Below are 26,716 nucleotides of genomic sequence, written 5' to 3'. Positions count from 1 at the left end.
TAAGGTTTGATCAAATCTCACGAGGGATGTCACCTTGAAAAGGGAACCTGATGGTGACTGGGACCGGGTCTACGCGTAGCGAGCGCCTGTGAATTCGTCACGAGAATGGTCACATTCTGGTCACGGTCAGTGCGTGTCGCGCGGGCTTGTGTAGAATCACTTGGCTGGACTTCCGACGTCCGTCTCTCTCTTGCTTGTTCTCGTCTGCACTCTGCGGGAGGCCTATACGTGCTGGGTGGTGGTTGCGTGTCTTCAATCGCCCCATTAACACGACCGGGACGGCAGCTCACATGCAATGGAATGTTGCGATGGGTACTGCAGACCGTCCGAGTTGCGGGCGGCTGCGATAGACTCTTCCCCAAGCATAGGTGAGTAGCACGGCGTCGAGTTAGAGAACAATGGATTCATGGTCTTTCCTAGTGATGCGCGGGTGTTCTGTCATCATGCAGTTACGGCGCAGTCAAGACACTACTTGGATCGCCCATCGCACACTCTGACACGTACCGTGGCCCGGAGCATCTTCTCCCTTGGTCGGCGTGAGGATCATCCACCGACTGATCTGTCGAGCGCATCTGCTGTCACCGCTCACGCTTCTGTCAAGTATCCTTCTAACAGTGTATTGGCTGGAGAGGATGTGAGCAAGGTTGACGTCGTCGACGATGTACAGTCTATTCACATTCCTCCCCAACATCTCCCTGACGGGCCTCATGTGCGCTCTATGGCGAAACTCCGTGCTTTCCTGTCTGGTGTACCGGACGTCCCTCGTACCTACACCGTTCGCGACATCCGTCACAGATACTTGCTCTGGAAATCTCATGGCGTTCTCCGCAACCTCAGTCCTATGGATATCAGCTCGTTAATATGCCTCCTTGGTACCCTCTCGCTCTCGACATCGACAGTGCCTTACAGCACACTTTACTCGCATCCTCGTGCTCCTCTTATGAAGTGCTCGACTTACACTCCTCCCTGGGATCTCCTTGCCACTCTCTTCTGTGACAAGCGGTACTCCTTAAGGTATCCCTTGGTATCTTCAGACCGCTATTGGATGATGCGCACGTATCTCGCCTTGTTCTCCGAGCGAGCTTCAAGTGGTCAGTATCTGTTGCTCTTAACCACAATCGCAACCAGGTGTTTGACTGCCGATCTAGATCCTACGGAAGCTGAGCGATACCTCTTCAAGGCGGGAAAGCTCTATGCCTCTCTTTCTACGGCTGCCCATCCCGACATTCATGTGCCTTATTTACAAGCCTTGCTTGCCTCTCCGTCCGCGGCATCCGCTGACGCCCTCACGAAAAGCTTCGCCTCTCTGTTAACACGGAGATGGTGTCATCCGGCGATCGTTAATGTGCTGCTTCAAGTGGTCCTCCGTTCACAAGAGGGTCCTCTGGCTTCGTCGAGGTGGGGCATCATCAATGCTCTTGCCGAGGGCATCACTGCTCGAGACGATCGAGATCCTCCGGTCTACAATGCAGAACCAACATCCGCTTATACGGAAACTTCGCGCATGCCGCCGGCCCTTGGGAGTGGCATCAGCAGTTTGGCAATGGCTTTGGAAGGCGCTGCCTTTGGCTCTGGCTGGGCTCGCGGACGTGGTCAAATCGACAATCGTTTGCGAAGCTGGAGCGTTACTATCGCCAGACGCGTCTTCGCTGTCGATCCCGATTCGGAGGACACGGTCGACCTTCGGTGGAACTGTCTCGTATTTCTCGCTCTCGCCCGCACGCGCTCCACGGACGTTATCGGCCAGAGCGCGTTCAGGTCGCAAGATCCTGTGCAGCAGGCAGCGGTAGTAGAATGGCAGACCATCTGCATCCTCACGATTTTGGAGAACCTCCTGCAGTCGCAGAGTGAGCCCGGCGCCTTGCCGCTCGAGAACGAAATACTGCGCGGCCTGGCGAGCGTCGTTCGGAATGTCTGGCGCGATTGGACCACGGTCCACCCCTCCGTCGCTCCTCCCCGATCGCTTTTCGTCACCCGTCTCATCTGCGCATCCGTCTTCAAGCTCGCAGGCCAGCTCAAGGATAAGGCTCTCGTGGACATGTGCCGCGAGTACACGGTCGCGGCTGCGCTGTGGTCCATGGACCTCGACAAACCCAGGACGGAAGACGGTCTGCAGGAGATGGCTGCCGAGCAGCTCTACGCTTCTTTGGAGTGCGGGACGTTCTTCGAGCGCGCCCTCGTCGACCTGATGCTTTATGCGTCTCACGTGCGCACCCTGCGCGCTGCGGTCGACTTGTCGATCGTCCGGTATGCCCGCACGGACCCCGAACATGCCCAAGAGTTCGTCGCGTGGTCGAGTAACCGCAACATCGTGCCCACGCATACAGTCGTCGCGACTGTGGGTGTCGCGTTGGCGCGATACGGCGTCGGCGACTACTTGGATCGATACATGAACGACGTCCGGCTTCCTCCCGAGTCGCGCGAGAGGGTGCTCTTCGCTCATCTGTGGGCTTACGTTCGTCAAGGTCGCGAGTTCATGGCCCCGAGGAATGTAGCAAACGTGATGGACCGCGCCTTCCTCGTGCACTTCCAGCTCGACAGCCCAATGCGCCTGACCTCAGTACTTCAGTCCACACTATTGGTGTTGATCCGTCACGGTTATGCCAGGAAGGTCGTCACGCTCGTCGAGGGGGTCTCTGCCCAGCAGCCCGCGCTGTCCACGGCCCAGTTCTACACTCGTCTACTCCACGCACTCTTGCGCCACCGGCAGTATTCCGAGGCACGCCACCTGCTCGTACACGCCGTACTGAGATACCCAGATATGACCTCCCGTTGGACTGCGCTAGTATTGTTTCGCTTGTATCGTGTGGGTGTGCGCAGACTCGCAACCAGAGTCGCGTCTCGCATCCAGATCCACCAGCCACCATCTTTCGCGATGCTGGCTGACCTCGCTCGTAACCTACAGTCCCAGCCGCGACAGCTCCCCAGTGACCGCTCAGTCACGTCGAGTCTAGCGTCGATAGGCGTGGATGTCGACGATCCTCGCGCCTGGCAGTACACCGTGAACCTGCTGGCTCGCGCCGGTCGGACCCACGCCGCGAAACAGTTCTTCCTGGCAATACACGAGCGAGCGAGCCCTCCAGTGCGCACCTCGCTCGGCAACACGATACTCCACGGGTACTTATTGCGCACCAGGTCGTCGAACAGGCGGCGCCTACGCTTGGTCACGCACGCATACAAGGAGTTCGCAGAGCAGCACGACTTCGTCGCGGACCACGTCACTGTCAATATTCTGTTGAAGGCGCAGCTGCGTTCACGGACTGAAGTCAACGGAGCGAAAGCGCGAGAGCTCTTCGACGCACTCGTACAACTTGGCTACCCGACTGGAGAGGCCGGCGGTCGGTCAGGAAGCCCTCCGTTCGGTACAAAGATCGCGGCGGGGATACGCATTGGGGATCTCGACCTCCCGCGCATCGACGCGCCGCTTTCGTTCAAGCGCCACGTCGAACCGATGTACAAGACGTTCATCAAGGCGTTCTACCAGAGGGGCGACGTTGTGGCAGCGAGGAAAATAATTGGGATGCTTAAGATTCTCGAAGTACGGGGCTAGAAGGCGGGGACTTGAGAGGGAGGGGCTGTGGGTTTGGGTGGTCGTGTCGTTTCTGTAAATGCCCCACTTATGAGTGTGCAGTCTACCATACTGCTTGTTTATGTGTTGCGTCCTTCCTTACGAGCTGTCAGTACATGTCACTGTCCACGCATTGTCAGCTCTATTCTGTATCCTGTTCGCCAAGCGATCCGTTCAAGGTCAGCCATCCGCGCAACCAGGCTCATTTATTGAAGAGCAGTCTACTGCTTAGGCGTGTGTATGCATTGCACAAAGACGCAGACGCGGATATGACGATGGCTCAGGAACCAGATAGATGTAAACCCAGTCAGTGGTGATAGCGAGCGGTATCTGAGACGCTAGTTGAGAGGATAAAAATTGTAACCAAAGACGAGACGGAGAAGACGGACGGCGAGAGACGAGACACGACAGGTGGTACGACAAACGGCACGGACGATGAATATGGCTTATCATACGGACCGGGCGTTCTACGCCCGCATCTGGTATGCACGACAGACGCGATCAAGGACAGCAACGCCTCCAGCTTCGCTCACGTTGCGGTGAGAAGGGTAAGTAGATGGCCCGCAACACCGACCCCGGGCAGACGCGAACGCGGAGAATCGAGACGTGCGTAACACGAGGGGTGCGTCTGATTGGGACAGGAATGGAAGGGATATATGATGTGAAGGAGTGACGGTATCCTTTGGGCCGGAACCAGAGCTTGGCGAGACTGGCGGCGCCGTAAACGCATACCGGAGATGTATGGAGAAGAGCCAGGGGACAATGAGCAGAATGCCTGGGGTGGATGCGATATTATAGGGCGCCGACCCGGATGGCAATAGCGAATATACACAAGCGAATGAAGTGGGTATGCGGGCGGTCGATGTATGCGGGATTGCAGTGATGGACTGTTCGTGGACGTCGTGGCTCGTGAGGTGTCGGCCGTCAATGCGGAGAGCGAGAGCAATTTGCGCGTGCTTCAAATAGGGAGACGGTAAGATAAGGTGGTCGTAGGGGTCGTCAGAGCCGTTACAGGTGGAAGAGAGACTTGTAATCCTATCATATAGGCATACGGGAATCAGCTAGAGGGACACACGAACGTGAAGCGGACGTACAAGTTGATCCGCGCAGCCCGTGCGCGTTGAGGCAGTCCATTGAGCCCTCATGCCCGACAGCAGAACGCAGCCCAGAAACCCTTCTTCCTGCCCATCCCATGCTCGTCCTGTTCCCCAACACGCTCCATCTGCTCCCGATCGTACACCCCCATCGCCCGCGTCTGTCCGTTCATCCCTTCCTGCCTCGTGCCCGCGGTTGTCGTTCCCTCCCGGCTGGCCGTGCCATTCTTCCCTTGGCCCTGGCCGTACATGAACGACTCCGAGTTGTTCGGGTGCTGCTGCAGCGCGCCAGAGACGCCCACGGCAGGTGCCCCATTTGGTGGGATAGGTGACTGCCTGCCGTAGGCGTTCGTGCGGTAACCGCCTGCGCTGTTGGGCGCCGCGTAGGGATGTGGGGCAATCAGCCCACTATCGCGCTCGGCGCGGGCCACTTGTTGCTGACTCTGGCGTCGGCTCTGCGGCGCCAAGGGCTGCACACTAACTTGCTCGCGCGAGCCTCCACGGGAAGCATCGTGAGGACGGCGGCTGGTGCTCTTGACGTGGGCGGGTGTAGGCGCCAGGACCAACGGGGACGATGGTGAGGGTGCGCCGTTGTCGAGCTGGTTGCGCGATGACCTGTGCGCCCGCTCGCGCTCCCGGTGACGGTCCCTGTGAGGAGTGTGGGGAGTGCCCCCATGCGCAGACGCCAGAAGAGTAGAAGTCTACAGACATGATCAGCAAAAACCGCTAGATGCGCGGAGGTCGCACGTACGTGGCTCGCTTCCCAACCCTTTCCGTTGTTGAGAAGCATCCAATCGAATACTCCATCCTCCGCCTCGCCAAGAGTCTTCAGAACCTTCGTGAACAGCTCCCGAAGGAAGTCGTAATCGGGCGTCTCCTCGAAGCCAAGCTTGCGGACATAGTTCATGTAGATCGCAAATTCCTCTAGAAGCCGCGACAGAATTAGCGACTGCACGCGAGGAAAGAGATAGCACACGGACCAGGGAACCCCTCGCAGAGCTCTTCAATGGGCGTGCTCTGCTTTTTCTCGCCGATCTTTTCGTACTTCTGCTTGTTTGTGGCAGCACGGAGACCTTGCCATGGCAGTCCACCACGCAGAAAGTACATAAAGACGTGACCCAAAGACTCAAGATCGTCGCGACGAGATTGCTCGCGGCCCAAGTGCGTGTTGATGGACATGTAACGTGCAGTGCCGGACAAAGACTTCCGCTCACGGTAGGGAATGTGCACCTTCGTCTTGGGATCACGATAGTGCTTAGCCATACCGAAGTCTAGGGGTGACAATGTCAGTAAACCGTAATGGGTGCTTTGCCGTGACGTAAAGATGAACGATCAGTGAATGATGCGCGAAGCATGGAACATGGCCGGTGGGCACGTTGAGGTAGGCAACTGCGGGGGTGAAAATGCCAAATCACAAGAATGGAGGAAGCGAGAGATGGACCTTCACAAAATGGTTGGGACGCCTCAGAGACATACCGATGATGTGGATTGTATTGGCGGTCTTAGTACCCGGCACACCGATCAAGAAGTTGTCGGGCTTGATGTCGCGGTAAATAAGCGATTTCTCGTGAATCGACTGCACACGGGTGACCTGGATCGCAAGGATTCATTCGTTAGTAAAGATGACACACAGATGGCACACAGAGTGCCACATTTCAGGTGCTGAGGCCGTTGAAGAGCGGGAGCTCTCGGTGTAACACGACGTGTGTGAGCCGCCAAGCTCGTCGCGCTGTGGCCCGAAGCCATCGAGGCGCGCTTTATGTCGGCTACGGTAATTAGCCGCCTACAGCCGATGGCTAACTCATTGCTAGGCACGAACCCCAGACGCATAGGCGGCACGCTGGGAACGCGACTCGTATATTGGCTGCGCCCCACAACCTCCTGTCAACCGGCCTGGGGCTGCAGCCCTTCAATGGCATGGGAGGAGAGGCTCACCATCTGCTTGGCCGCCATACAGACCGTCTTGATCGAGAATTTGCGGCCGCACATGTCGAACAGGTCCTCCAAGTTGGGGCCGAGCAGGTCAATAACGAGGACATTGTGCAGTCCTTCCTGACCGAAGTAGTGAACCTGGGGGACACCCGCTATCGAAAGCGACGAAAGTGGGTGAGCGGGAAAAGCGCTAAGCGGTATGAGGGTTCCCATGAACACATACGGGTGCCATTCAAAGTCCTGTAAGAGCGGTACTCGTCGCGCAGCTGAGGAGCCTCAGACTTGCGCGGTTCCTGGAAGCGGGCGTTGAGTCAATATTCAACGCGAGACGGTATATGAAGTAGTGTTACGCACAAACTTGATGGCGACAGGCTGATTGTTGAGCATGTTCGTGCCTGAGGCATTTCGATGTAAATGCCAACGGCACATATACCGCAGTGGTCGTATGATCGCTCACCCTCGAAGACGACACCGAACGAACCCTCTCCAATCTTCTTTCCGACCCGAAAGTGATTGCCCACGACGCCATTGGAGGTAGCAGACTGAGAGGAGTGATGTACTGAGGAAGATGCTATTACATGAGGAGTTGTCATGCTGGAGGAGGAGACGAGAACTGGGGGAAAGAGAGGAAAGACAGGGCGAGCGAAAAGGAGGAGGGATGAGGAGGCGTCCAGCGGGACGAGGAACAGGCAACAGTGCCCTGCCAGCGGAGTCTCAACTTCGCTCTCTGGCGTCTGGGCCCCTTACGCTTTAGGCGCCCCACGGCACCCTCAAGCAGCGCTTCCTCTCCGCCCCCTGCCCCCGGAATCCGTTCTCCGTCTCATATTCTCCTTCGCATGCTCACGGCATATGCATGCGGTCAAGCAAGCAGCGTACTCACACTCGAGCTGGCTGCTACAGCATGCAAGCCTCAGAACGCTAGCGTTTCTGAGAAGCTCCTGAGTTCCAACGTCTCGGTAGACTGCATCGTGGTACGCCACAAGAACAAATACTCTCTATGCGAGTCGGACTGTCCAACGGCACCAGTGTGGACGACCTCACACACTACGTCAGTGCGGTTATCATCTCGTCAGCAGCCGTGCTCGCCGCTCACAAGGACAACGACTTAGGCTTCCTTGACGGCGTACAGATGCTTGTCCATGTCGTCACAGACCCTCTCGTGAGACGCATCACCCGAGCTCTCCGGCACGCCGTCCAAGGTGACGCACTGCATTGCCGTCGCACTTCTCAACGCAGCACGAGCACGCATGTATCGCATTTACCATGACTACCTAAGACACCCTACTGCCCTCCAAACCGAGACTCATGACGCCTCAAATCCGTCTTACGTCTATAGGACCACTCTGTCCCCTGTTATCATGTCATGTCCTTCACACTGAATATCTGACATTGGTCTCGAACAGCGTCAGTGTCCCGCAATGGTTCCTTTGTCTAAGCAAGTGGTCGGCATGACCAGGGATGGCTTGCTTGGCCTGTGAGGCGACCGTCAAGGTACGTGGCTGCGAACAATCCTGATGGATGCCCCATCGTCACCGGACGCGGAAAGAAAGGCTTCCCTCATATCATGGTGGGCTTCTCACTATGCTGAAACCGTGGGAGACATCTGACGATACGGCCCCTATATATGTTTTTTGAGCGCTGCAGGCTGCTATTGGGGATGTTTAAATGCTGAAACGTCTCGTCAGCCGCAATTTCTCCGGCCTTTGGGCTGGACGGCGATTAGATCTTTTCGACTCTGATATAACGTTAACCAGACGGTGCAAGATCTTACGCCGCACAACGTTGGTCTTGGTCACAAGGAGGTGCGAAGTTAGCACGCACCCGTGATCGCATGCAACGGTCACCACACGGTATCTAGGATCACGACCCGTGTGACATAGACATTGTGAAGCATCGGCGACGGGCTACTTGAGCACTTGCCCAGCACCTTTTCCCGTATACCTTCAGTTAGCAGTGCGTCATGACCCCGCGATAAACCCAGCCTTCAATGTGCAACCCGAACGCAGGTGAGCCAGATTCCCGAAGGTACACGCTACCTTCTACACCTCATCTTCGGCTTGAGAAATCAAACCTACCAGAGGCTAGGCCGCGCAATTGCTCTGCCCTCGCACCCCATTGAACCCTTCGCGCCTACCTGCAGCCTCAGGTCCCTTCGACCGCTTAGCAACGTCATCACTCAAAGCAGCCGGATTTTGCCCAGGGAAAGCTGGAATTTCTGGTTCGGTCTCCGAGGGGGCTGCCCGAGGAAAGTTATCTCCTTCCCGATCTACCAGTTCCACCGACGCAGTTTCTCTCTGCGGCCGCCCTCTCTGAACAAGTATAGGTGTGCACCGGGCCAATCTGCAAACCGCATGGCAAGGTTTCCCGATCCGCAGAAATTTGCGGTGTGCTGTCAGCATCCGCCGAGGCGCCCCCGAGAGGAGAAGTATCTACTGATACGCCGCGACAGAAGGGGATACCGCTGAAAGATCCACGATGTTGCCGGTGCCTACGATTTCAGCGTTTAGTCCGGAGTTCGGAAATGTTAGTGGCCTGATCACCCAGCCGCTTTCCACGGGCACATGTAATTCAGGGTTGGAAGCTACGTGTTCATGGTTGCATAGCATATGTAAGAGAGCGGCTGACTGCCTGATACAGGTTGCCCACTCCCATCCATTCCCCGAAACTGAATGTCCCGATTATATGATAGATAAGAAACAATGCCAAGGGGCAGGTCATCTAACAGCTAGCTTATGCCGCAACTAGTGCTCTTCGGTCGTTTCCTGAGCCATGCATATGTTGTCGGGCCCTAATGCGGCATAAGCGTTTTCAGCTTGAATCTACTTCCTTCATGGCTGGACGATCGGAGCCTCCTTCCTCTCACGACCTGCCACTGTAGTCTGCTTCGGTGCTACAGCGGGCACCGTACGGTCAACTGTGACTCTAGCAGACGACATCCGAACCACAGTGCTAGCGGGCGCTCCGACTGGATCAAAGTTGCCTAGGGCGTCCCACCGGCATCCGATCTTGAGGTGCATAGCAGATCCCTTGTCGCAGTTACGTAGGGCCCATCCGGAACCGGTTGCCAACCAATGAGACACGAGGAAATGATAAGCCTGTCATAGGGTCTGACGGAGGAGACATACTCTTCATACAAATACATTCCACGCGAGTCCCGCTGAATTTCTTGGACCGACAGGGGCGTTCGAACGTTGTTGCGCTAAGCAAAGGATCTGGTTTTGAAGATCGCTCGGGGAGAACGACAGATAGACGAGAGATAGCCCGCCTCCGTGTTTTTTTTGTTTTTGTGGGGCGCTTCGTGCCGTCGTTCTCAGTCCCAAGAGGGTGTGTTGTGAGGAGCGGTTGCGCGCTGTGCGAAGTTGCCCAAGGTGTGACCACCCCGAACTTCTCCGTTTGCAGGGATATGAAGCCTCCGTGTTGTGAGCTCGGCGGGGAGGTGTGACATTGCGCCATATGCCGGGTCACGGAGAAAGGCGTGACAGGGTGTGACCCGTGGACTGAGTAAGAAGATGTCCGGAGGCGGCGCATCTGAGATGCGTGTTGCTCACCAATCCTCCCTCCCACTATTTGTAACGGCGCCCCCTCGTCCTCCACCTCATATATACGCCCCAGCGCTCGCTCTGCATCCCCGCGAGCACCTCATTACCTTCGATCCCGGATAGCTTGATTCCGACTCTTCTTTCCGTCCACACTCTATTCTAACAGTTGCTGCGCATCCCACCTCGCACGCACGAGCCTAGGGGGCATTCACAATCGACACGCACAACTAGCCTGACCTCGGAGAAGCTCAGTGACCCGGATTGCGAAGGGCGCACACTATCGCAACATGCACCAGCCAGGCGTCGTCCAGCTTGTAGTGATCTCGGACATCGTGAGTGGCCCTCTTCCCCATCCCGGATGCGCTTCGCGCTCGCTCCACACGCGCCGGACACACGGATGCTGACCTCTGCGGATCTCGCGCGCGCGCTTGGCAGGTGTGTCCATGGTGCTACATCGGGCTGGCCGAGCTGCAGAAGGCCATCAAGGAGACTGCCTCTGAGCTCCAGCTCACCATCAAGGTCGAGCACCGCCCCTTCCTCTTGCATCCCTCGATGGAGGAGGACAAGGTTCTCGACAAGGCGGAATGGTACTTGGAGAAGTTCGGGGCGGATAAGCTCGAGCACGTCAAGTCTATGGTTCAGGGCCGCGCGAAGGAGGTTGGCATCGAAATGTGAGTGTGCCCGCTTTCGCTGGTCTGCGAGGAGGGGCTGGGTCCCGGCGGGGAACTGCCGTTTTGGCGGTGCATATCGCACAGCGGTTCCTTGGCTCTTCGTACTCGCCACTATCATCGTTATTGCTGTGTGCTCACTTCCGTCCGGGCCTCCAGCAATTTCCAAGGTGTTATGACGCAGACCATCCGCGCCCACCGCCTGAGCCGCAAGGCGTACGTCCTTGGTGGGCAGGAGCTGCAGGAGAAGTTCTTGGACAGGATATTTAAGGCGTACTTCTCTGAGGGCAAGGACATCAGCGATCTCAATATCCTCGGAGATCTTGCGGAAGAGGCTGGCATAACGTCCAAGAGTGAGGTACGGAGCTCGTCTGGATCTCAATGCGATTCAAGAGTGTTTGCTTAACATTTCTGGACGCCCGCAGGCTATCGAATTTTTGACGTCCGACGAATATCAGGAGGAAGTCGAGACTATGGCTGCGGAGGCGCGGAAGAAGGGTGTCACTGGTGTACCCTTCACGGTCATCAATGGTCGCTGGGCCGTTAGCGGTGGTCAGACGTCCGAGGTCTTCGGTCAGGTACGTAATGGAGACTTTCTGCTGCTTCTTCAGCTTACACCTTTTGTTCCAGATCTTCCGCAAGTTGGCCGGGAAAGGTCCCCTTCGTCCCATCCCCAACGCCCCGACCTGCGATAATAGCGGATGCCCGATAGCCGCTGCTTCTGTCAAGTCATGATTGGCCTTCCATCTCATCTTCCCCTGGCCGCGATTTCTTGCGGACGAAGAGTATGCATCCACCGTCCCCTCTACATACTTCATCTGATATCCCTACCGTCGCTCGTTTTGACTTCCTTGCTCTTGTCGTGCTGTTGTACTCTATTGTTCCATGCAGATCCGGTGTGGAGTAACGGACCTGTTTCTATGTTATCGTATGTTGTGTTGGACGTCGCTGTGCATAGGCAGGTGGTGTTTCTCTACGCAATTATTGAGTTTAGGGTTCACTCAGGAATCGAGTTGCTTTCGGCGCCGAGCTAAAGTTCTATGTGAGTACATGGTATCTGAACGTGGTCAGTCGGCGCCACCCTGCGCCATCAGTCTTATGAAGCATCTGCTGCGCTCGAGATCCTTACATGTCAGATCCGCTTACGCTAGCGTGACTTTTGTGCGGCTTGGCGTGACGGCCGGACCGATGCCCTCTCGTGGGCGTCTCCGGTGGAACTCTTGCTACTTGACGTCATTTCATGACCGTGCTCCCTCTGGGAATTAATTAGGACAGACCAGAATTCCCCTGGTCTGCATAAGTACGCCCAAGCATGGTCATCCGCCGCATCCACGCCTCCTGCGGTTGGCCCACCCACACCCACGGCTGGCCTCGTTCCCAACATCTCGAAACTTATAAGATCCCTGCGTAAAACTCACAACGTTTCCACGACTTTTACGACCACGATCTGCAAGGATGTCCTGGAAGCAACATAACCATTGGCTGTACGCATGGATCCCTCTATTTGGAGCCTTCATTTGGTTTGGTAAGCCTCAATAGCTGTCACTCGTGCGCAGCGACTCAACGTCTTCATTATAGGCATGCTGTGGGCCATGCTCATCACATGGCTCGCTGAAGGCAGGCCAAAATATCCCACTCAGACAGGGAAAGTGGCCTATATATCTGACGTGGGGGCGTCTTTCCTCAAACCTCTCTTCATTACCGGTTGTTCGATCACGGCTTTATGTTTCGTGTTCGCGTTGGTCGTGGAGAGGTGGCTCCGGCACCGTGGTCGGTGAGTTGTGCTGTCTCTTCGCTCATAGTTTGTGTCGTGTGACTAAACTTGCTCGCGCAGGCTTGTGCCCAACATGCGTCGCAGGGAGAGGGTATTGTCTACCTGCGCGATTCTTGGCTCGGTGATCGGCGGTGCGGGCCTCATCCTTCTTTCGATCTTCGACACGGATCGTCATCACAGCGCCCACCGCATCTTCCTCTTGGTCTTCATCGTTGGTGTTGGTCTGAGCGCTATATTCACGATCCTCGAGGTATGCGTTCCCTCACAAAATTTGTTCTTACGTCGGGACTCATGACGCTGTCGTTAGTTCCGTTGGATTTCCCATGACTTCGTAGAGATTCGCAAGCTCAAAGCTGCGTACATCACCAAGGGTGTGATCGCGGGTCTTCTCATAATACTCGCCATTGTGTTCGCGGTTACTTTGTTCGAGGCTGTCGACGTAGGAGGTACGCTCGTGTTACGTGTAATGCTGGTGGGAATACTCACGCCTTCGTCTCTATCACTTAGGTGTTATTGAGTGGACCATCGCTTTCGGATTTACCTTCTACCTCCTTACCTTCGTCTGGGACCTCCGAATGGCGAAGGGCGTGAGGGCTGGCGAGCTCAAGCGTGAGCACCTTCTCGCCATGCAAGAACAAGGCCAAGGTGGCGAAGCTATGCGAGAGACACATGCCGCTGGAGGAGATGGCATGCTCGGTCGGCAGCTTGGAAACACTGCGAATGGCGACCATGCCGTGGGCACTAATGGTTATGCCCCATGATTCATGGGCGTGGACCGTTCGTGTTCGGCGAGCTGCCCAGCGTCATTCCTCTACAGTTGGAGCAGCCGATACCCGAGCGCCTGCATGAGCAGGCCAAAGCTGTGGACTTTTACGATATACGGTGACTCCGTACGCTGCAAGGCGCGGCGTGTTTCCTGGACTGGACTTACGTGTATCTGCGCACAATATTTCGCATTGCTCTATCTGTGTCATACATTAGTTCTGTAGCAACTATGTACTTACTAGATGCCCGTGTTCGCAATACGCATTCCCTTGCTTGGCACTCATCCCATGTCATTCTCCTTAAGTGAAGATGCTCACAGCAATCACGCCCGTTCTCATGCATTGAATCCACTGCACCCGCCGGAGGTTAGTACCCCTGGGTGTGACAGTGGCCGTGCGGCGTGTTCCATGGGCGCTTTCCAACAGCCATCCTTCTCTTTCCACCTTCCTTGTCTGGTGCACATTTCCTTGCCTAGCGGTCAGTGCAGAAAGATATGTCCCTGACACCAGGAAGCCCTCCGCGGACCCCACACACACCGCCGTACACCCCGACCACCCCGCACACGCCGCTCAGCACACCGCACACCCCGCGCACACCCTCCCGCCACGCTTCCGTCACCCGCCCGCCCGTCTCTCCCCTCCACCGCCCCGCGTCACTGAAAAACGTGCAAGGGGGACCCTCATCGGTTGCTGCGACGCGGCGCGGGTCGGGGCACGGGCTGCCGGGGTCCGCCCCGGGCTCGCTCGTCGGGCTCGGGCTGGACACGGGTGTGCGCCCCTCTGGGGTGGGGGCTGCAGGTGCGGGTGCGATGCCGGGGACGCCGCAGAAGGCGCGCGCGCGGGACTTGCTGAGGAAGCATTACGGGCTGGGGCTGGGCCCGCCGCCGCCGCTGGGCGGGGCGAAGAGCAGCCAGGACCCGATGGACTTTGGTGAGCTCCGGAGCCGGGCGAGATGTCGGAGATGGGCGACTCGAGCGCTGACCAGGACTGACGGATGGACGTTTGTAGACTCGCCGGTGTTCGACGCGCGGGCGTACTATGAGCAGTTGATCACGACGTCGTCGCTGCCGACGCTGCTGAAGACGGAGAACGACTTGCTGACGGGTGCGTGCTGCTGCCGCCTAATGAATGCGCGAGGTGGAGCAACTGAGGCTTCTATCCGTGTACTTTGTTAGAAATCCGGCAGCTGGACAGCGAACGGCAAAGTCTCGTGTATAATCACCATCACGAGCTCATCGCCGCCAGTGACACCATTGCTGCTGTAAGTCTGTTACCTGCTGCTCGCCACGAGGCCTTGCGTTTCTCCATGAGGGCAAGGGAGCTGACGTAGCCGGTGCGCACAGATGAAGTCCCGGGCGGAGAACCTTGACGCAGACCTTGACCTCCTCCGGGCAGCGTTCTCTGAGATCTCGCGTCTGTCTGCGGAAATTGCGGTCGAACACCAGTCGCGGACGGAGCGACGATCCTCGCAGCCGACTACGTCAAGTAATTCGGCATCACCCTGACCTTTGAGGTTTCTGATATCGCATGTATACCACTTCCGCACGATATCCTACGCTGGACCGACATCGGTATCCCTCATTCTACATGGATCACTTTGCTGCTATGCATAGTATAGTTATCGCAAGTTACTAAGTTCATTGACCGAGTACGTTGTATGGAGCACTGTGATATATGCGTATGTGTCTGTGTGTCCCTAATGCCATCCATGTCCGTGTGCCACCCCAAGGGCCCCTCACCGGTAGTAATGCCGAAAGCAATAACGAAGTTACATGAAAGCTGACTAGAATGTCCTGCGGCACATCAGTACTATCATACAATTGATATTGATCGTCCGTCGCTTGCTGCTTCGTCCAGGTTGCCGGAGTTACACAGGGACGACGGCGCTGGCTCGCTTGCTGGCCCAGGGGCTCTCTGGGCGTGGCTGGAGGACGCCGTCGAGGTAGATGTCGACCTTCTCGTTGTAGAAAGCAACGCAGCCCTTGATCTCGGCGCACTCGAGTTGCGGCGTGCGGTAGTACCAGACGATGTCCTCGTGGACATCACCGGTGGGAAGCTGTACGCTGTAGTAACTCGCGACACCCTACATGGGGGTCCATTCATTCATGAGCCACCGGACCGTACGGCGCTGGATGGTGACGTACCTTGTATGGACATTGCGTCGTAGTTTGCGATGGTGTGAGCAGCTCGAGCTTGCAATCAGGCGTCGGGATGTAGTAGCGAATGGGAAGACTCGTCTCGAATAGCAAGCGGGGCCGCGTCGTGTTGGCCACCTCCACGCCGTTCACCTCCACCCGGAGGTGTCGCGACGAGTGCAGAACGTCCACCCTCTGTGAGCGGAACGCGGAGAAAGTTGAGTACCTGCGCTTCAATGCGATCGGGGACAGATTGCCGGCAACGCACCTTGTACGGATCCTTGGGGTGCACGTAGATCTGCTCGTCTTCCTCGAACCAGGCGTCCATCTCGGAGAACTCGATCTGGATGAGCCCATCGAGCTCGTCGTCGTGGTAGACGGTGGCCGCGGCCTCCGCACGGCGGTTCCCGACGACGATGTCGTAGATGTGGTGCTTCTGGGACTGGAAGGCGTCGACGAGGTACTTCTCGGGGACGTCCTTGGTCTTGAAGAAGTAGTACGGGTAGTTTGGCTTCAGCCAGCTGCGGTGGGAGTCGAGTCAGATGGGGGCTGACTCGGGGCGATGTACGCCACTCACACGAGGAGGGCGTCGGTGGTGTCGACGATGTACTCGCCTCCGAAGAAGACGCGGACGCGCTTCGGGCTTGACTCGATGTGAGGCAGCTGAGTGAAAGGGAACTTGATGAAGGACATCGTGCTCTGCGCGGCGTGCAAGACGGGCTTGAGGAGGTGTTGGGCGATGTGGGAGAGGCGGGGGGCGGGGATACGGTGCGCTGACAGGCCGTGTCTAAATAAATGAACGAATAAATACCCGCCCTGCTCAATCGCTCAGCTCGCTTTGGCGGGCCACAGAGCCGACGCGCGCCCCGCACAATAGACGCGATCACGTGGCACAGCGGACGCGAGACACGTGTGGCGCGTGCATCGCTCAGACTCACCGCCGCGCGCTAAACGCCGATCGCCTCCCTCTCTCCCACAACCTTCCTCCTTCTTTCCCATCGACTAACCGCCTGAAACGCCTCGGCTGCTGACCGTCGCGTTCCACGGAGATGAGGAATACCACCTTTGATGACGGCTACGTGGAGGACAGCGAGGGCGAAGGCGAGATGATGATTGACCACCCGGTCGCACGTAACCGCGCAGGTGGTTTGCCTCCTCCTCCGCCACTACCACTTCCCGAACGGATTGCGGACACCACAGGTGCGCTTTGCTTTTTGATACACGTAGAATAAGGCGTGAAACAAGGACATCCTATCCTAGTCTCGTCTATACAAACCCCCAACTTCACGACTCTGCCGCCCGGCCCGAACGACCCACCTGAACCGTTACCCAAAGGCACTCGCAACACTATAGGTGCGCCATCCTACTTCTAACCTGCGGGAGCGCATAGTAACATGCAGTCATTTGTAGACTCCACTATCCAATCTCCGAATTTCACAATGCATCGCTCAGCCGTCCCTGACATCTCTTCCTTCTCACCGGCTGGCGCGGCCAACTCCAGCATACAGACAGCTCAATCAGCAAGCACCTCCGCTGGAAGCTCTATCTCAACCTCTATCTCGGCTCCGTCAGCTCCCAAGGGCAAACCCAAACCACGACCTGTCGTAAAGAAGAAGGACCCCGCAGCAGCAGCAGACACGTCTATCTCCATCGGAGCTACTTCAAGTGCTGTTGCATCGTCAGCCCATGTCTTTTCATCTCTTTCTAGTGCGATGCCGCCGCCACTCCCTCCCGCGCAAATGAGCATGACACCCGCTTTTACCGCTACGACTGTTCTAACCACCCAGCGCGTCTCAGATAGCGGCGTAGAGATGATGGACGTCGAGATGATGGATATCGCGGAACGCGCGAAGCTGCGATCTCGAGGACGGTCGCAGGCGAAAGCCAAGCAGGTTGCAGTCTACGACGATGTGATCGAGCTTTCGTCGTCAGAAGACGAGCTGTCTCTGCCCAAGCCAAAGCCGAAGCCAAGGGCCAAGAAAGCAGCGGCGTCCAAGGAAGGAAGCTCGGAGAAGAGCAGGTCGAAGGGCAAGCCCAGAGATCCGTCGAAGCCGTCTCCGTCCAAACGCCCCAAGACGACCGATGCACTCGACGGCTTCGAGTCCGACGTCAACACCATCCCTGTACCCACTTCTGATTTCCCCTTCCCGCCTCACGCCCAGCCACTACCACCGCATATACTGCACCTGACTTCTCAGTTGCCACCCTCCGACCCCCCGCCCCCTCCCTCGACATCAGGCTCATCCGCGCCTCGGACGTCACAAGGCGTAAAATCGAACCCCGTCTCAGATAAAGATCGTGACGAGTCCCCCCTCTCGTCCCCGCCTCCGCCCATGCCCCGCAAGCGGAAGCGGCCGCCGCCCGGGCCGCACCCTGGGCTGGACGACAACGACGACTCCTACATGGGCGCGGACGAAGACAGCGTCCTGGCCGGGGCGGGCAACTTGGTGCCCGTGGTCGAGATCACGAGCGCCCCGAACAAGACGAAGAGCAGGGAGCGAGGCCCCGCCCCCGCGCCACGCGAGCTGTCTCCCGGCGTCGTCCCCGAGACGCAGCTGCCAGAGCCGCCGGCGAAGGCGAAGGCGGCGGCGAAGAAGAAGCGCAAGCACGCGGATGAGGCTGAGTGGGATGCTGGCCTCGACGCGGAGCTGGTAGAGCGTGCGGCGGCGAACGGCAAGAAGCGGTCGCGCGCGGACGAGGAGGACGAGGAGGAGTATGGGGTTGGGTCGTCTTCGAGGACAAAGGCGAAGGCTAAGAAGGCACCCAAGAAGGCCACCGCTAAGGAGAAGGCTCCGCCAAAGGAGAAGGCGCCGAGGGGCAAGAAGGGCAAGGCGCCGAGCAGCAAGGAGGTCGTTGGGGGCTCCGACGGGGAAGAGGAGCTCGGTGCGGGGAAGAGCAAGGACCGGGGCCAAGAACGGGCGATGATGCCGCCTCCCCCAGTGCCCGACTCGGCGTCGAAGCGCAAGGGGAAGGACGTGCCTTCTTCGAGCAAGGAGACGTCGGATGCTCCCGAGGCACCTCTGGATACTCCCGCGCCGAAGAAGGGCAAGGGAAAGCAGCGCGCCGTCGTCCTCTCCGATGACGACGACGACGACGACGCATCGCACGCCGCCGATATCTCGTCGAACAAGGCCAGCCTGGACATCGACTCGCCTCAGCCTGCGCCCTCGAAGAAGCGCGGCCGGAAGTCCAGCGGAGGCGAGCAGGGCTCGAAGGTGAGTCCTCGGACAAATCTCGATCTCTCTGGGCGAACCTTCGCTCAACGTGCGATCTGCAGGAGAACGACGCCCCCGAACCCCCACGCGCCCCTCCCCTCCCCGTCGCCGCCTCCCCACCTGTTCCCCAGGCGCAGGCGCAGGCGTCCGCACCCGGGAGACCGGTAGCGACGACGCCGCAGCCCGCACGGCCGAGCTTCGCGCACGCGAACCGCACATACACGATCCCCGCGCGGAAGTCGACGCCGATGTCCGAGCTCATCCGGCGCGTCTCGGCGCAGCCCGGCTCGCCGTTCCCCGCGAGCGCGCGCGCGACGTACTCGCCGCTGGCGAAGGCGTCGAAGAGCGCGCTCCGGCGCATCGCGCCGCTGCATCCGAACCGGCGGACGCCGCCCCCGCCGCCCCCGCCACCCCCGAGACCGCCCGCGCCGAAGAAGAGCAAGAAGATGCTGGAGCTCGAGGAGAAGTGGGAGATGGAGCTCGAGGACACCGTCGAGGGGTGGTATGCGATGCCGGAGGAGGAGCGGGCGGCGCTGAGGCGGGCCAAGAGGGACCGCGAGCTCGGATACGAGGATTGAGTACCGAGTCCTCATGCCTCAGGCCTGGGCAGCTGGATTTGGGGGGAAAGGGCCGCGGCCTGGTCCTTCTCCGGAGGTTTCGGTAGTTTTTTTTTTTCGCATTCTGCGCTGCGGGGATACCCTGCGTCGTAACTCTGTATCGTTTGTATTGCTGAACGCTGTATTCGTAGGACAACAAACGCATTTGACACGAGCCGTGGGCATGGACCGGTCAGCAGTCGACTTAGCTTCCGAGTCCTCTCGTCCTCCGTGCACTAGGTTGGAAGACATGCCGAGACGCAGCTTCACGATCCAGCGTCCAAAACAAGCCTGCAGGCCGCAACCTTTGGTGACGTTATGAGGTTCTCGTCTCGCGTCTCGACCGCATCTCGATGGACGCGCCCTTGGCAGAACTCACGCTCGTTACGCAAGGTCAATATCGAGCCGCAGGCTGTTCACGCGCACTAGCCAAGGGAGGCACATGTACAGTCTATGCATTATGGACACGGCAAGAATGGTAACAACGGTGACATGCATGGTGAACGATGATGAAAGACCAACTACTCGTACACGACCCCCTGCTGCTCGTTGATGATGCGCGACGGCGGGAATATACAGATATACAGAACACAGAGCTGCTGCAAACACTGCACTAGCGAGAGAGAACCTGCGATTATGCGAAACGTCCTTTTCTCGTCGACCATCCCTTCTCCCAAAACGGTTCAAACCTTCCAGCCAGGACCCATTCTAGCATGGGGACCCTCGATCCCCGATCCCCGACAGCCTTCGATGTTAGCACGCGATGAGGAAGACCCACGGAGTCCAGCCCAGCTCACTTCCGCTCCTTCCAGGCATTGTCGACGCCCGCCTTCGAGAACCGCTCCGCGTTCTCGAACAGCGGAGGGGGGTTCACGTCCGGCAGCTCGCCCTCGCTGCCCCGCTGCGTGCCCTTGGCGTCCGCCAGGCCCTGGCCCCCATAGCTGCCCCCGCGGGCGTGCAGCTCGCCCTGGGCCTCGCGATAGCGCACCGCGGCAGACTCGCCCACGCCGGCCTCGTTGCGCGGGACCCTGTTGGTGAGCGGGTGCGCGAAGCCGGTGCTCGTGGACGCGAACTGCGCGCCGGAGGGCGCGGGGGCCTCCGTGCGGGTGTAGTTCTGGTACGGGGCGGAGGTGGGGTACGCGCCCGAGGGCACCTCGTAGGGCGTGTTCGCGGGGTCCGGGGTGGAGACGACGTAGGTGCGGTGGCCGGCGCCGGACGTGAAGGGCTCCGAGTCGTACTGGACGTTCTTCTCGTAGAGGCCGCCGACGGAGGACGCGGGCGCGGGGGGCGCCGTCAGCGGCGACTCGCGCTTCGAGAGCATGGCGAAGGGGGAGTGGAACGCGCGGGCCTGAGATTGGCGTGCGGTGGGGAGAGCGACGCGTGAGGCGGCAGAGAGAGAGCGGGTGTGTTTGTGGAGAGTACGGAGAGCGGACGACATGGTGGTGTTCGTTGCGGTGGGAAGTGCGAGCCGGATCTGCAAGGGGATGGTCGCGGTTGCTGGGAGAGTTAAGGGGGGAATGGTGGGGAGTTAGTACGGTCTTGGGTGGGGCTTTTGGGGAGGAGCCCGCGCCAGCTGTGGCCAATTATGGACAGGGAACTGAGTGGGGTCTTCTGTCCGGCAAACACCCAATATATTCGCTCTCGTACCATACGTACACGGTAGTCGAGCTTTCACACCGGCGTGATCCCCACAACGGACTAGACTTGTTTCGTTGGTCGTGGACAGAGCGGTCTCTGAGACGATCCTCTTATCCTGGCCATGGCGAGCTGGGAATGGAGCAGAGCAGAGTCGGGCGACCCATGACGCATGTCGATCAACTTCGCAGGTCCCCTCGGCATTCTCCAGCGCACCCAGACCATGGCTGGACACGTCGCCGGTTCGATCCTGATCAACTCTACGTAGCGACGGCTGTCGACGTTCAACGGGTACGTTCCCCGACATATCCCTTTCACTATGTTTCTGTTTATTCCCATATAGAGCATACATATGTGCATGACATACTTGATAGGGTATGTTTTCTGGGAGATGCCCGAAAAAGAAATACTTCCTTCGAACCGGGATCGAACCAGTGACCTTGGGATGAGTCGGTTAACCATTACAGTCCCACGCTCTTCCAACTGAGCTATCGAAGGCTTGCGTGCAATAGTGGGGTAATATCATTCAGAGATGCGTTGTATAGACCTGCGAAGCTATTACAATCATGCACGTGAGCCCCACTTGGTACGGATTCACGGTGGTACCACCATAAGACACCAGAATTCGCACACCATCAACCCCTGGTACATGGAAGTGAGAAGCGTTTAGTTATGCTTTGCTGGCTACTACACATTCTACTAGTACAATAAGATAAAAGAGAGCACGAGACGGATAATCAAAGCCCGGAGCACATCATCGACAGCTAGCAAAGGAGTGTGTAAGTGATTTGTCCCTCTAGTCGACGCGGCACAACGCCACGTCCGGATGTACATATGCCGCCCTACGGTGCGCCACGCCAGCCCCTCGCGCAGGCACCAGCCTTCACGCGTCGTCAAAAGTGCTCATGCCCGCTGGCCCTTCTCAGCCTACGCGTGCTGCTCCCGCGCCCGCCGCGCCTCCTCCCGCTTGTGCTCCCACCGCTCGAGCTCAGACTTGAGCTTCTCGACGCGGAGCTCGTGCACGGGGTGCGTCTCGCCCATGATCCGCCGCGCGATCGTCGCCGCGGAGCTGGTCTCCTGTTCGACGACGGCCTCGGCGCGCTGGGGCGAGCACTCCGCCGTCTGGGCATTCAGGTTCCGGTCCTCCCAGAAGCGCACCGCTTCGCGGGGGTCGAACCCAGCGTGCGCGAGCAGTCTACGCGGAACGTCAGTAGATGCTCTGAAGTGCCGTACCGGGACAAGAGGCCGGCGCACCTGATGGAGACGACATCCGCCTCGATCTCCTGCTTCTGGCTCGTGCAGAACTCCTGCAGCTGCGAGAACTCTCCCGCCCCCGCCTTCCACATCCCAGCGAGCGCATCGTTGATGAACGGCCCGACTGCGCACTCGAAGTCAGCCTCGCTCGCACACACAAGACGCATATCAGATAGCACGAGACTCACACAACATCGTCACGGGGAAGATGAACGCGCGGATCGCGTCCGTCACGATCGACAGCACGCTCGGCCACACGATCGAGCCCGTCGAGAGCGTCTCGATGTGGTGGCTGAGCACGAGGTGCGCGAGCTCGTGCGCGAGCAGCGTCGCGAGCTCCGCCGTCTGCTGCTCCGTCGGCACCGGGCGCGCCGGCGGCAGGGGCGCGAGCCCAAACAGGCGCGACAGGAACGACTGTGGGGGCGGTTCGGGGCGCGGGCACGGGTGCCGCGAGAGAACCTCGTCGAGGAAGCCCGAGAAGACGACGATGCCCCCGCCGCCGTCGGGCCCGAACCCGTACGAGAACGCGTTCGACGAGTCGGGGCGGTCGACGAGGAGCAGCGAGTACGGCGGGCCCGCGATCGCGTGCGGGGCGGGCGGCGCGACGCGCGCGCAGGTCAGCTCCGCCCACCGGCGGAGGTGCTCGGCGCCCCGCGGGCGCGGGCGCAGGGGGTACTCGGCGGGCGGGGGGAGGGGGATGTCGTCGGGCCCGCAGTCGGCCCAGTGCGGGCAGAGCTCGTCCTCGTGCTGGAGCGTCGGGATCACGCTCTCGAGGCGGCGGAGGGTGTCGCGCACCCAGACGAGGCGCCAGTCTGAGGGGGGGATGATGGTGGGCGCTCCGTCCGCGGAGAGGATCTCGCCCACCGCGCGGTACCAGCCTGGGCCTGCGAGCTGCGCGGCGATGTCTTCCTCTTCTTCGGGGGAGAGGAGGATGACTCGCCACCTAGGAAATGAGGGGGAGGACACGTCAGTGCACACGTTCGCTACGGGACCGGCTATGACTACTGTATATGACTGCGCAAGAAGTTGATACGGATGGGACGAGGTTGGGGTTGGGGTGGGGTAAGGGTGAGATGCGCCGTACCTTCCCGTGAGCGGGGTGCGCTCCAAGCTTGCCATAATGGTCGCCCAGTAGAGGATGAGAGGGATGAAAATGAGGATGTGGAAGAGAATGGTGCGTTGCTTTATTCGGCGCAACATGTCTTCCTTCTTCTTCTCCGCATCAGGGTGTCCCCACTTGTCCACCTTTTGGAGGACTTTCTTGGACTTCATGTTCCCGAGCAGGAGCAAGGGCACAAACGTGAGGCCAACACGAGCGGTCATGCGTGCAAACTCTAGAGCGGTCGACGACTAAGCGGCCGATGTATTCGACAGAAGGTCGGTACGTGGTATTAGTGAAGCGAGTATGCGTGCGTGTAGCGGTTTTGCGAGTTACTCACTTTGAGCAATGCGCCGAGGAAGGGTAAGGGGCTCAGTTGATTCCTGGGTGTTGAATGGAAGGCGCGAGCATGGCTCAAAGAAGGGTGGAGCGAGCAGGTAGAACGTCGACGCGAGCGTAATGGGCTGCCTGCGGATACGAGACCATAGCTCCTGAAGCTGTGTAATGATACAGGTGTGGATGTAGGGGGCAGAGTAGACGGACCAGGCTCGCTGAAGTCGACGAAAGGAAGAGCAGCGGTAGTACTACGCTCAGCTTGTAGATTCTGCCAAGAGGGCTTTCTCTGCACGCGCGAGAGGTTGTGCAGGTGCAGACGGGGGGATTTCGTAGGACAGCGAGCGAGAGGGGCTGAAGAGGGAGCGCGGCTGAGCACTGACCGCAACATGGTACATCGTATGCCAAAAGGGGAGCAGCAGCCAGGGCAAGGAAGAGCGAGATGAGTCTCAAGCGGGCGGAAGCGGAGGAAAGAGGGGCGTATGTAGATGCAATTGGGATGAAGCCTATTACATCTGCATCTGCATCTCGCTGCTGCGTTTGGCGCAGGGATCGACGACATCGCGTAACGCGTCGGCCTGATGCCGACCGTCCTCGTCCTCCTCTTATCGAGATCCAGCTCATCTTGACACTCTGCTCCCTCCACACTCTCATGATGTGTATTCATAGCACCGCCATATATAAAATTATCAGGGGTACGCTCGTGAGTGCAACAGACTGCATAGCGAGTGTGTGAGTACCCAAGAGCCTGCGCCGCTTCGCTACCCAGGAAGGCACCCATCATTGGTTGGGAGTAGCGGCCCGCGGCTGCTAATCTCATACACCACTGTAAAGCATTAGCAATATGCGAGAATGCTAGGCTCGACCCGGTCTGAGACCGCGCTATCCATACAGTAGGTCCAAGGACGGAAACATCAGACACTCTCCTTCGGCCTTCGAGTAGACCTAGCTGAGGTAGATAGATAGGCCTAGATGCCCAGACTTCAACGAAGAAACGATAACGACAGCCGGAAGATTTCGCTATGAGCGATTTATACAAGTGAGTCCAGGCGATTGATCCTTATACGCGCCCTGCTACTGAAAAAACTAGCAGATATTCGAGGTCGATGTTATTGCAAAAGCAGTTACGTTGGCGTAAGCCCAACCTCAGGGCCGACTACTACGCCAAGGCCGCACGGTCTCCAGAGAATTTCGCAAACTTTGACGGCAACCGCAACGAGCAAGTGGTCAGCTCGGGAACCTGCTCCACAGACAGATAGGAGGCTGCGGCTGATCGACGTGCTACTGTATGTGGTTGGTTGGTCCAGGCCGCATCTATACATAGCCACTCGCGACCCGTTCAACACCGGTACTCTACGCGCACCAGCCGCTGCGCGCTCGCAGTCGGGACCCTCTGCGTGAGCAGTCTCTCGACCTCCGCAGGCCCACGCTTCGAGGCGACCTTGGTGTCGTCAACGTCGAACGTCAGGGAACGCATCCTGCTAAGCGCATTTTGCGCCAGGACGACATCGAGTCCCTCGAGGTTGAGGCGGGCCAGCTCAGGCGACGTTATGGAAATCCGTATCTCCTCCAGATTCGGCGAGCGCACCTTGGCCAGGAGTATCAGGACCCAGGACAGGGAGCGGCTCGGGAAGCCCATGCGACTGTGCAGACATGGGATGTGGAGAGACCGGAGGCCCATGGAAGTGGAAAGGTCAAGCTGCGTCGCTTCTAAGATGGCTGTGATACGAAAGTAACGTAAGCAAACAGATCACTGGCGGGCGAGCGGAGCAGACAAACCGGTCGGGTCTTGGGCCTCGGCGAGCGTGATAGACAATTCGTGCAGTGAAGTGCCCGAGGCCATCAAGAAGGTGCGTATCGCGGTCGCACTCTTCCGCGTGGCGATCGAGCAAGTCAGGGAACGGATGGATTTGTGCGCGGATACTTTCAGGAACCACTCGATGAGCGGCTCGAGGTAGATGTCTCGCGAGAAGTCGACTGCGGTCAGACTCGCAAGCGACCCGGGCGTAGTGTCCGGGAGGACACCCCCAGTCCTGTGCGGCAGCCACTCAACCGCCAGGAGGCGGAGCGTCGACAGGCGCGGGAACGCCTGGAACAGACGGGCAAGGCCCGCAAACGACATTACACGGCATTGGTTGACGGACAGCGTGCGGACGTGCGGGAACACCTCCGCGAGGAACGCCGCAGACTCTGCGTTGAGCGTCGTCTCTGACAGTCTCAGCGTGTAGATCTTGGACAGGGTGAGAAGCGGGGGCCCCCCTCCGCAGTCCGGGGGGGCGAATGTCAGGCGCAGCCACGACAGCACCTCCACCGCGTCCGGCTCGCGGCGCAGGGCGGCGGGGTGTGGCACGCCCCCCGGCAGCGTGGGCCACCGTATGTCCGTGGGCTGTGCGGCTTCCCACCACGCCTTCGAGGACGGGGCGCGCCCGCGCAGCTCGAGGTCCCGCACGTAGGGCTGGATTTCGGGGCACAGCTGGGCGAGTTTGACAAAGCTGCAGCTGCGCGGGGAGGGATCGAGGGTGACGGTCCGAAAGAGGTGGAACCTCACGCGGAGGAGCCAGGCCCGGCACACGAGGGCGCAGGTTTGGAGGGCGTCGCGGTCGTCGTGTAGGAAACCGATGATTTCGTCATGAATTTCCTGCGGGATTCGCATGGCAGCGGTAGTTTGGGTCAATGAGTGGCTCATAGGGCGTTCTAGAGAGAAAGTATGAGCGCGGGTCGTCGCGGTGGAGGAACGTAGTACGGACGAGGCTTTGTGGCACGGTGGACCGGGGGACGGGAGCCTATGTGTTCCGCAGAATATAATTAGGAGCTCGGCGTCCCTGAGTAGATACCGGAGGGCGAGATGGGAACGGTCTACCAAAGGGTGCCGCGAGGTGAAGCGACTGACGGCCGCGCACTGCCTCTGACTGCTCCTGGGTGCTAATCAGTCGATGTCAATGAGTGTTGATCTTGCGCTGCGCAACTCTGACCGCACTCACCTGCAAGACTGTGGCCATGGATGACGCTGTCTTCGTGCACGCTGTGGACAGGAAAGCGAGGCTGGGGCCGCGAGGCGGAACCTACTTCCTGTTACCGCATATGGGCATAAGGTTAGGGCTATAGATATT

General features: G+C 58.8%; 9 protein-coding genes and 1 non-coding gene across 10 annotated transcripts; 4 read left to right on the top strand and 6 right to left on the bottom strand.

The window, feature by feature from the left end:
• Window positions 1-718: 718 nt before the first annotated feature.
• On the top strand, window positions 719-3,550 carry DICSQDRAFT_144304 (uncharacterized protein; the record flags this gene model as incomplete). The annotated part of the gene is made up of 2 exons (XM_007362274.1): window positions 719-1,091; window positions 1,149-3,550. The coding sequence occupies 2 exons, from the start codon at window positions 719-721 to the stop codon at window positions 3,548-3,550; spliced, it is 2,775 nt and encodes a 924-aa protein (XP_007362336.1).
• Window positions 3,551-4,709: 1,159 nt separating this feature from the next.
• Window positions 4,710-7,187, bottom strand: DICSQDRAFT_52669 (kinase-like protein; the record flags this gene model as incomplete). Its single annotated transcript, XM_007362273.1, has 8 exons — window positions 4,710-5,363; window positions 5,414-5,586; window positions 5,643-5,933; window positions 6,139-6,253; window positions 6,598-6,746; window positions 6,818-6,887; window positions 6,949-6,989; window positions 7,052-7,187. 8 exons carry the CDS (start codon window positions 7,185-7,187, stop codon window positions 4,710-4,712), a joined length of 1,629 nt encoding a protein of 542 aa, XP_007362335.1.
• A 2,996-nt stretch (window positions 7,188-10,183) lies between these two features.
• Window positions 10,184-11,807, top strand: DICSQDRAFT_133297 (thioredoxin-like protein). The gene is made up of 5 exons (XM_007362272.1): window positions 10,184-10,465; window positions 10,569-10,804; window positions 10,961-11,159; window positions 11,227-11,379; window positions 11,432-11,807. The coding sequence occupies exons 1-5, from the start codon at window positions 10,421-10,423 to the stop codon at window positions 11,534-11,536; spliced, it is 738 nt and encodes a 245-aa protein (XP_007362334.1). The 5' UTR covers window positions 10,184-10,420; the 3' UTR covers window positions 11,537-11,807.
• A 449-nt stretch (window positions 11,808-12,256) lies between these two features.
• On the top strand, window positions 12,257-13,647 carry DICSQDRAFT_144301 (uncharacterized protein; the record flags this gene model as incomplete). Its single annotated transcript, XM_007362271.1, has 6 exons — window positions 12,257-12,326; window positions 12,380-12,575; window positions 12,636-12,825; window positions 12,883-13,021; window positions 13,083-13,271; window positions 13,583-13,647. The coding sequence occupies 6 exons, from the start codon at window positions 12,257-12,259 to the stop codon at window positions 13,645-13,647; spliced, it is 849 nt and encodes a 282-aa protein (XP_007362333.1).
• A 159-nt stretch (window positions 13,648-13,806) lies between these two features.
• On the bottom strand, window positions 13,807-16,194 carry DICSQDRAFT_133296 (uncharacterized protein). Its single transcript, XM_007362270.1, has 7 exons — window positions 16,052-16,194; window positions 15,743-15,995; window positions 15,484-15,669; window positions 14,683-15,422; window positions 14,515-14,600; window positions 14,348-14,443; window positions 13,807-14,269 (listed from the first exon to the last, which is right to left on the bottom strand). Exons 1-4 carry the CDS (start codon window positions 16,165-16,167, stop codon window positions 15,207-15,209), a joined length of 771 nt encoding a protein of 256 aa, XP_007362332.1. The 5' UTR covers window positions 16,168-16,194; the 3' UTR covers window positions 13,807-14,269; window positions 14,348-14,443; window positions 14,515-14,600; window positions 14,683-15,206.
• Window positions 16,195-16,523: 329 nt separating this feature from the next.
• Window positions 16,524-19,456, top strand: DICSQDRAFT_178187 (uncharacterized protein; the record flags this gene model as incomplete). Its single annotated transcript, XM_007362269.1, has 4 exons — window positions 16,524-16,674; window positions 16,735-16,827; window positions 16,885-18,689; window positions 18,752-19,456. 4 exons carry the CDS (start codon window positions 16,524-16,526, stop codon window positions 19,265-19,267), a joined length of 2,565 nt encoding a protein of 854 aa, XP_007362331.1. The 3' UTR covers window positions 19,268-19,456.
• Window positions 19,457-20,078: 622 nt separating this feature from the next.
• Window positions 20,079-20,639, bottom strand: DICSQDRAFT_43978 (uncharacterized protein; the record flags this gene model as incomplete). The annotated part of the gene is made up of 1 exon (XM_007362268.2): window positions 20,079-20,639. A coding segment is annotated over one exon (561 nt), but the record flags the coding sequence as incomplete, so codon positions are not given.
• A 692-nt stretch (window positions 20,640-21,331) lies between these two features.
• DICSQDRAFT_t34 lies at window positions 21,332-21,418 on the bottom strand. The gene has a single exon. It is a non-coding gene; the product is annotated as a tRNA-Tyr (tRNA).
• An 88-nt stretch (window positions 21,419-21,506) lies between these two features.
• DICSQDRAFT_99699 (uncharacterized protein) lies at window positions 21,507-24,073 on the bottom strand. The gene is made up of 5 exons (XM_007362267.1): window positions 23,614-24,073; window positions 23,259-23,524; window positions 22,363-23,117; window positions 22,175-22,298; window positions 21,507-22,115 (listed from the first exon to the last, which is right to left on the bottom strand). The coding sequence occupies exons 1-5, from the start codon at window positions 23,995-23,997 to the stop codon at window positions 21,848-21,850; spliced, it is 1,797 nt and encodes a 598-aa protein (XP_007362329.1). The 5' UTR covers window positions 23,998-24,073; the 3' UTR covers window positions 21,507-21,847.
• Window positions 24,074-24,619: 546 nt separating this feature from the next.
• Window positions 24,620-26,263, bottom strand: DICSQDRAFT_80037 (uncharacterized protein). The gene is made up of 2 exons (XM_007362266.1): window positions 25,386-26,263; window positions 24,620-25,325 (listed from the first exon to the last, which is right to left on the bottom strand). Exons 1-2 carry the CDS (start codon window positions 26,257-26,259, stop codon window positions 24,946-24,948), a joined length of 1,254 nt encoding a protein of 417 aa, XP_007362328.1. The 5' UTR covers window positions 26,260-26,263; the 3' UTR covers window positions 24,620-24,945.
• Window positions 26,264-26,716: the final 453 nt, after the last annotated feature.

Source organism: Dichomitus squalens, assembly GCF_000275845.1.
Source record: "Dichomitus squalens LYAD-421 SS1 unplaced genomic scaffold DICSQscaffold_4, whole genome shotgun sequence".
Classification (NCBI taxonomy): domain Eukaryota; kingdom Fungi; phylum Basidiomycota; class Agaricomycetes; order Polyporales; family Polyporaceae; genus Dichomitus; species Dichomitus squalens.
This window is presented reverse-complemented; position numbering and strand designations above follow the sequence as displayed.

Excerpts from the sequence above, each read along its gene's own strand:
- DICSQDRAFT_133297 (XM_007362272.1), top strand. The coding sequence starts at position 10,421 with ATGCACCAGCCAGGCGTCGTCCAGCTTGTAGTGATCTCGGACATC. Across the intron at positions 10,466-10,568 it reads TTGTAGTGATCTCGGACATC|GTGTGTCCATGGTGCTACAT; the intron begins GTGAGTGGCCCT and ends CGCGCTTGGCAG. Across the intron at positions 10,805-10,960 it reads AAGGAGGTTGGCATCGAAAT|CAATTTCCAAGGTGTTATGA; the intron begins GTGAGTGTGCCC and ends CCGGGCCTCCAG.
- DICSQDRAFT_133296 (XM_007362270.1), bottom strand. The coding sequence starts at position 16,167 with ATGTCCTTCATCAAGTTCCCTTTCACTCAGCTGCCTCACATCGAGTCA. Across the intron at positions 15,670-15,742 it reads ACCCCAAGGATCCGTACAAG|AGGGTGGACGTTCTGCACTC; the intron begins GTGCGTTGCCGG and ends TTCCGCTCACAG. Across the intron at positions 15,423-15,483 it reads CGACGCAATGTCCATACAAG|GGTGTCGCGAGTTACTACAG; the intron begins GTACGTCACCAT and ends ACCCCCATGTAG.
- DICSQDRAFT_99699 (XM_007362267.1), bottom strand. The coding sequence starts at position 23,997 with ATGTTGCGGTCAGTGCTCAGCCGCGCTCCCTCTTCAGCCCCTCTCGCT. Across the intron at positions 23,118-23,258 it reads CGCACCCCGCTCACGGGAAG|GTGGCGAGTCATCCTCCTCT; the intron begins GTACGGCGCATC and ends CTCATTTCCTAG. Across the intron at positions 22,116-22,174 it reads GCGGATGTCGTCTCCATCAG|ACTGCTCGCGCACGCTGGGT; the intron begins GTGCGCCGGCCT and ends CGTTCCGCGTAG.
- DICSQDRAFT_80037 (XM_007362266.1), bottom strand. The coding sequence starts at position 26,259 with ATGCGAATCCCGCAGGAAATTCATGACGAAATCATCGGTTTCCTACAC. Across the intron at positions 25,326-25,385 it reads CGAGGCCCAAGACCCGACCG|CCATCTTAGAAGCGACGCAG; the intron begins GTTTGTCTGCTC and ends TTCGTATCACAG.